This window comes from Ooceraea biroi, unplaced genomic scaffold (genome assembly GCF_003672135.1).
Source record: "Ooceraea biroi isolate clonal line C1 unplaced genomic scaffold, Obir_v5.4 UnassembledTig112, whole genome shotgun sequence".
NCBI lineage: Eukaryota > Metazoa > Arthropoda > Insecta > Hymenoptera > Formicidae > Ooceraea > Ooceraea biroi.
This window is the reverse complement of record NW_020825084.1, coordinates 21,110-23,242: the sequence shown is the minus strand read 5'-3', so window position 1 is coordinate 23,242 and position 2,133 is coordinate 21,110. Positions and strand designations below refer to the sequence as shown.

Below are 2,133 nucleotides of genomic sequence, written 5' to 3'. Positions count from 1 at the left end.
AAAGCATTACGAAATTATGAATAACAGTTAAATAACGAATTAGAATCTATATTAATTTGTTTTAAATCATTATTTTATTCTTCAACTCCATCACCGTGTATGAGCATAAAAGTGCTCGTCTCCTTACTTTGTGTTACATTCCACTTAAAGAAAGGCATAGTAACCTGCCTACTTTCCTTTTGAGATATTTTATTTTATCAATCCTTTGCATATGAGCATTATTATTGCTCATCCTTTTCATTTTTCCATTAGTAAGAGCGAAGCGACGCCCTTATTTCCATATTATACCACTGTCATACACTACACAGCGACATTACGCTGTGATTTTCTTTCCAATATTTTCCTATTCTTATACCATAATTTTGTTAATAATTTAAATTCATTTTTTATTTATTAGATAATAGAGAGATATCAAGTTACAATCAATATTGATTACAATATTTTCCTTTTGACAATCACAATTTTATCACCGTAAGAGTTAATCGCAAGCTCTCTCCATTCCCGGGTAAAGTCGGTGTATGCAGATTGACCCATAATCAAAAGAGAGCACCTGAAATCAAATCACCTGAGGGATAGATTTGGGACAGGTACCTGATCGTCTACATTCTCACTTCCCCGGACGTGACACTATCAATTGCGACAGAGGATACTCGAGTACATGAGGAAAATGAGTGTGAGGAAAAGAACAGTATACCTTATACATGTAAAAGTATTTTTTTATTGTATGTTGGTATACATCGGTTTACCAAAAACTAGAGCCAACAGCTCACAATCTATAATGTGATTATCGTTGAAGCATTCGCTGGCGCGTATGGCGTTCGACGCATCCTTAGTCTCGGCGGACGTGATATTCGAATATTGTACGAACTTTGTATCGACTATTTCGACGACACGATCCAACTGAGTGTACGTCAGCTCGATGCAGAGGTCCAGGTTAATCATGGTGAAGAACGTCGATTCGGTCATCATCAACCGTACGTTTGACGAATCCAGACAAACGAGTTTGGTATCACACACTGGACTCTCACTGAATCGCACCGTCAACGGCCCAACGCTGATAGAACGACCGCGAACATCCTTGCGGAGACGGTTCTGAATGTCCCATCGTTGTTCGTAGAGTCCCTTCCACGTTTGAAGAGACAGGATGAGTTCGTTCCCGCGATGATCGCCTATTACGATCTCGACGTAGCTCGGTGGACCGACGTTGATGCCGATTTCCAAGTACTTATACCCTGTAGCCGTCAGCGCGTATCGCCTGCCCAGTATGCGAACCGCACGACTCGTGGGTAAAACGCTAAGATCACAAACAGAAATAATTACGAAAAGTTAAAAAATTTAAATGTATAAGACAAAGGGGAAGATTCATAAACGTACCTGGTACATTGCTTCGGTGGAGTTTCAGCGTCCTGAAGCGGAACGTAATAGTTCATGCTGCTTCCCTCGGCGGAGTACATTGCTGCTGGTTAGGTTTTGCACGCACTGAGGTTGACGCAATACTGAACATGCACGAACATGTTCGATTCTTCAACCAATTATAAGGAGAGGGGAGGGGGGATTAAACGTTTTTAAGCGCCGATGTCAGCGCCGCTTACGTGTAAAGTATAGATTCGGGGTGACGCAATACTGAACGTGCACGAACGTGTTCAATTCTTCAACCAATTATAAGGAGGGGGAGGGGGAATAAATTTTTATTAGGCGCCGATGTCAGCTGTCACGTCCGGGGAGGTGAGAACGTTGCTAACCTGGTTTCTGTGCTAACCTAGCCCTCGGTAATTAACATCAGATACTCTCTTTTGATTTAGGATCAATCTGCATACACCGACTTTACCCGGGAATGGAGAGAGTTTGGATCAACTTACAATGATGACGAGGTTATCTTTCAGAATCGAACTATGAATGTATAATTGTTGATTAATAAAATATAGTCTATGACTCTATGATGCTAGTATTATTTATTACTATATATTAAATCTAGGTAATAACGACAGGAAAATAATAAACATAACTAGTACTAACCAAATAATTAAATAGTATAACTCAAGTAGTATAACTCAAGTAGAATGACTCAAGTAGTATAAGTACGTTAATAAAAAGTTGTAATGCAAACGGATTAAACGCCCAACAATATAACGG

At 39.8% G+C, this 2,133-nt stretch overlaps 1 protein-coding gene across 1 annotated transcript; it reads right to left on the bottom strand.

Annotated features, from left to right (window-relative positions):
- Positions 1-584: 584 nt before the first annotated feature.
- On the bottom strand, positions 585-1,454 carry LOC113563475. Its single transcript, XM_026975143.1, has 2 exons — positions 1,375-1,454; positions 585-1,315 (listed from the first exon to the last, which is right to left on the bottom strand). The coding sequence occupies exons 1-2, from the start codon at positions 1,452-1,454 to the stop codon at positions 718-720; spliced, it is 678 nt and encodes a 225-aa protein (XP_026830944.1). The 3' UTR covers positions 585-717.
- Between the last annotated feature and the right edge of the window lie 679 nt (positions 1,455-2,133).

Bases quoted from the DNA above. Each gene is read 5' to 3' on its own strand.
- LOC113563475 (XM_026975143.1), bottom strand. From the start codon at position 1,454: ATGTACTCCGCCGAGGGAAGCAGCATGAACTATTACGTTCCGCTTCAG. The intron at 1,316-1,374 runs GTACGTTTATGA...ACTTTTCGTAAT, and splicing joins CCACCGAAGCAATGTACCAG to TATTTCTGTTTGTGATCTTA.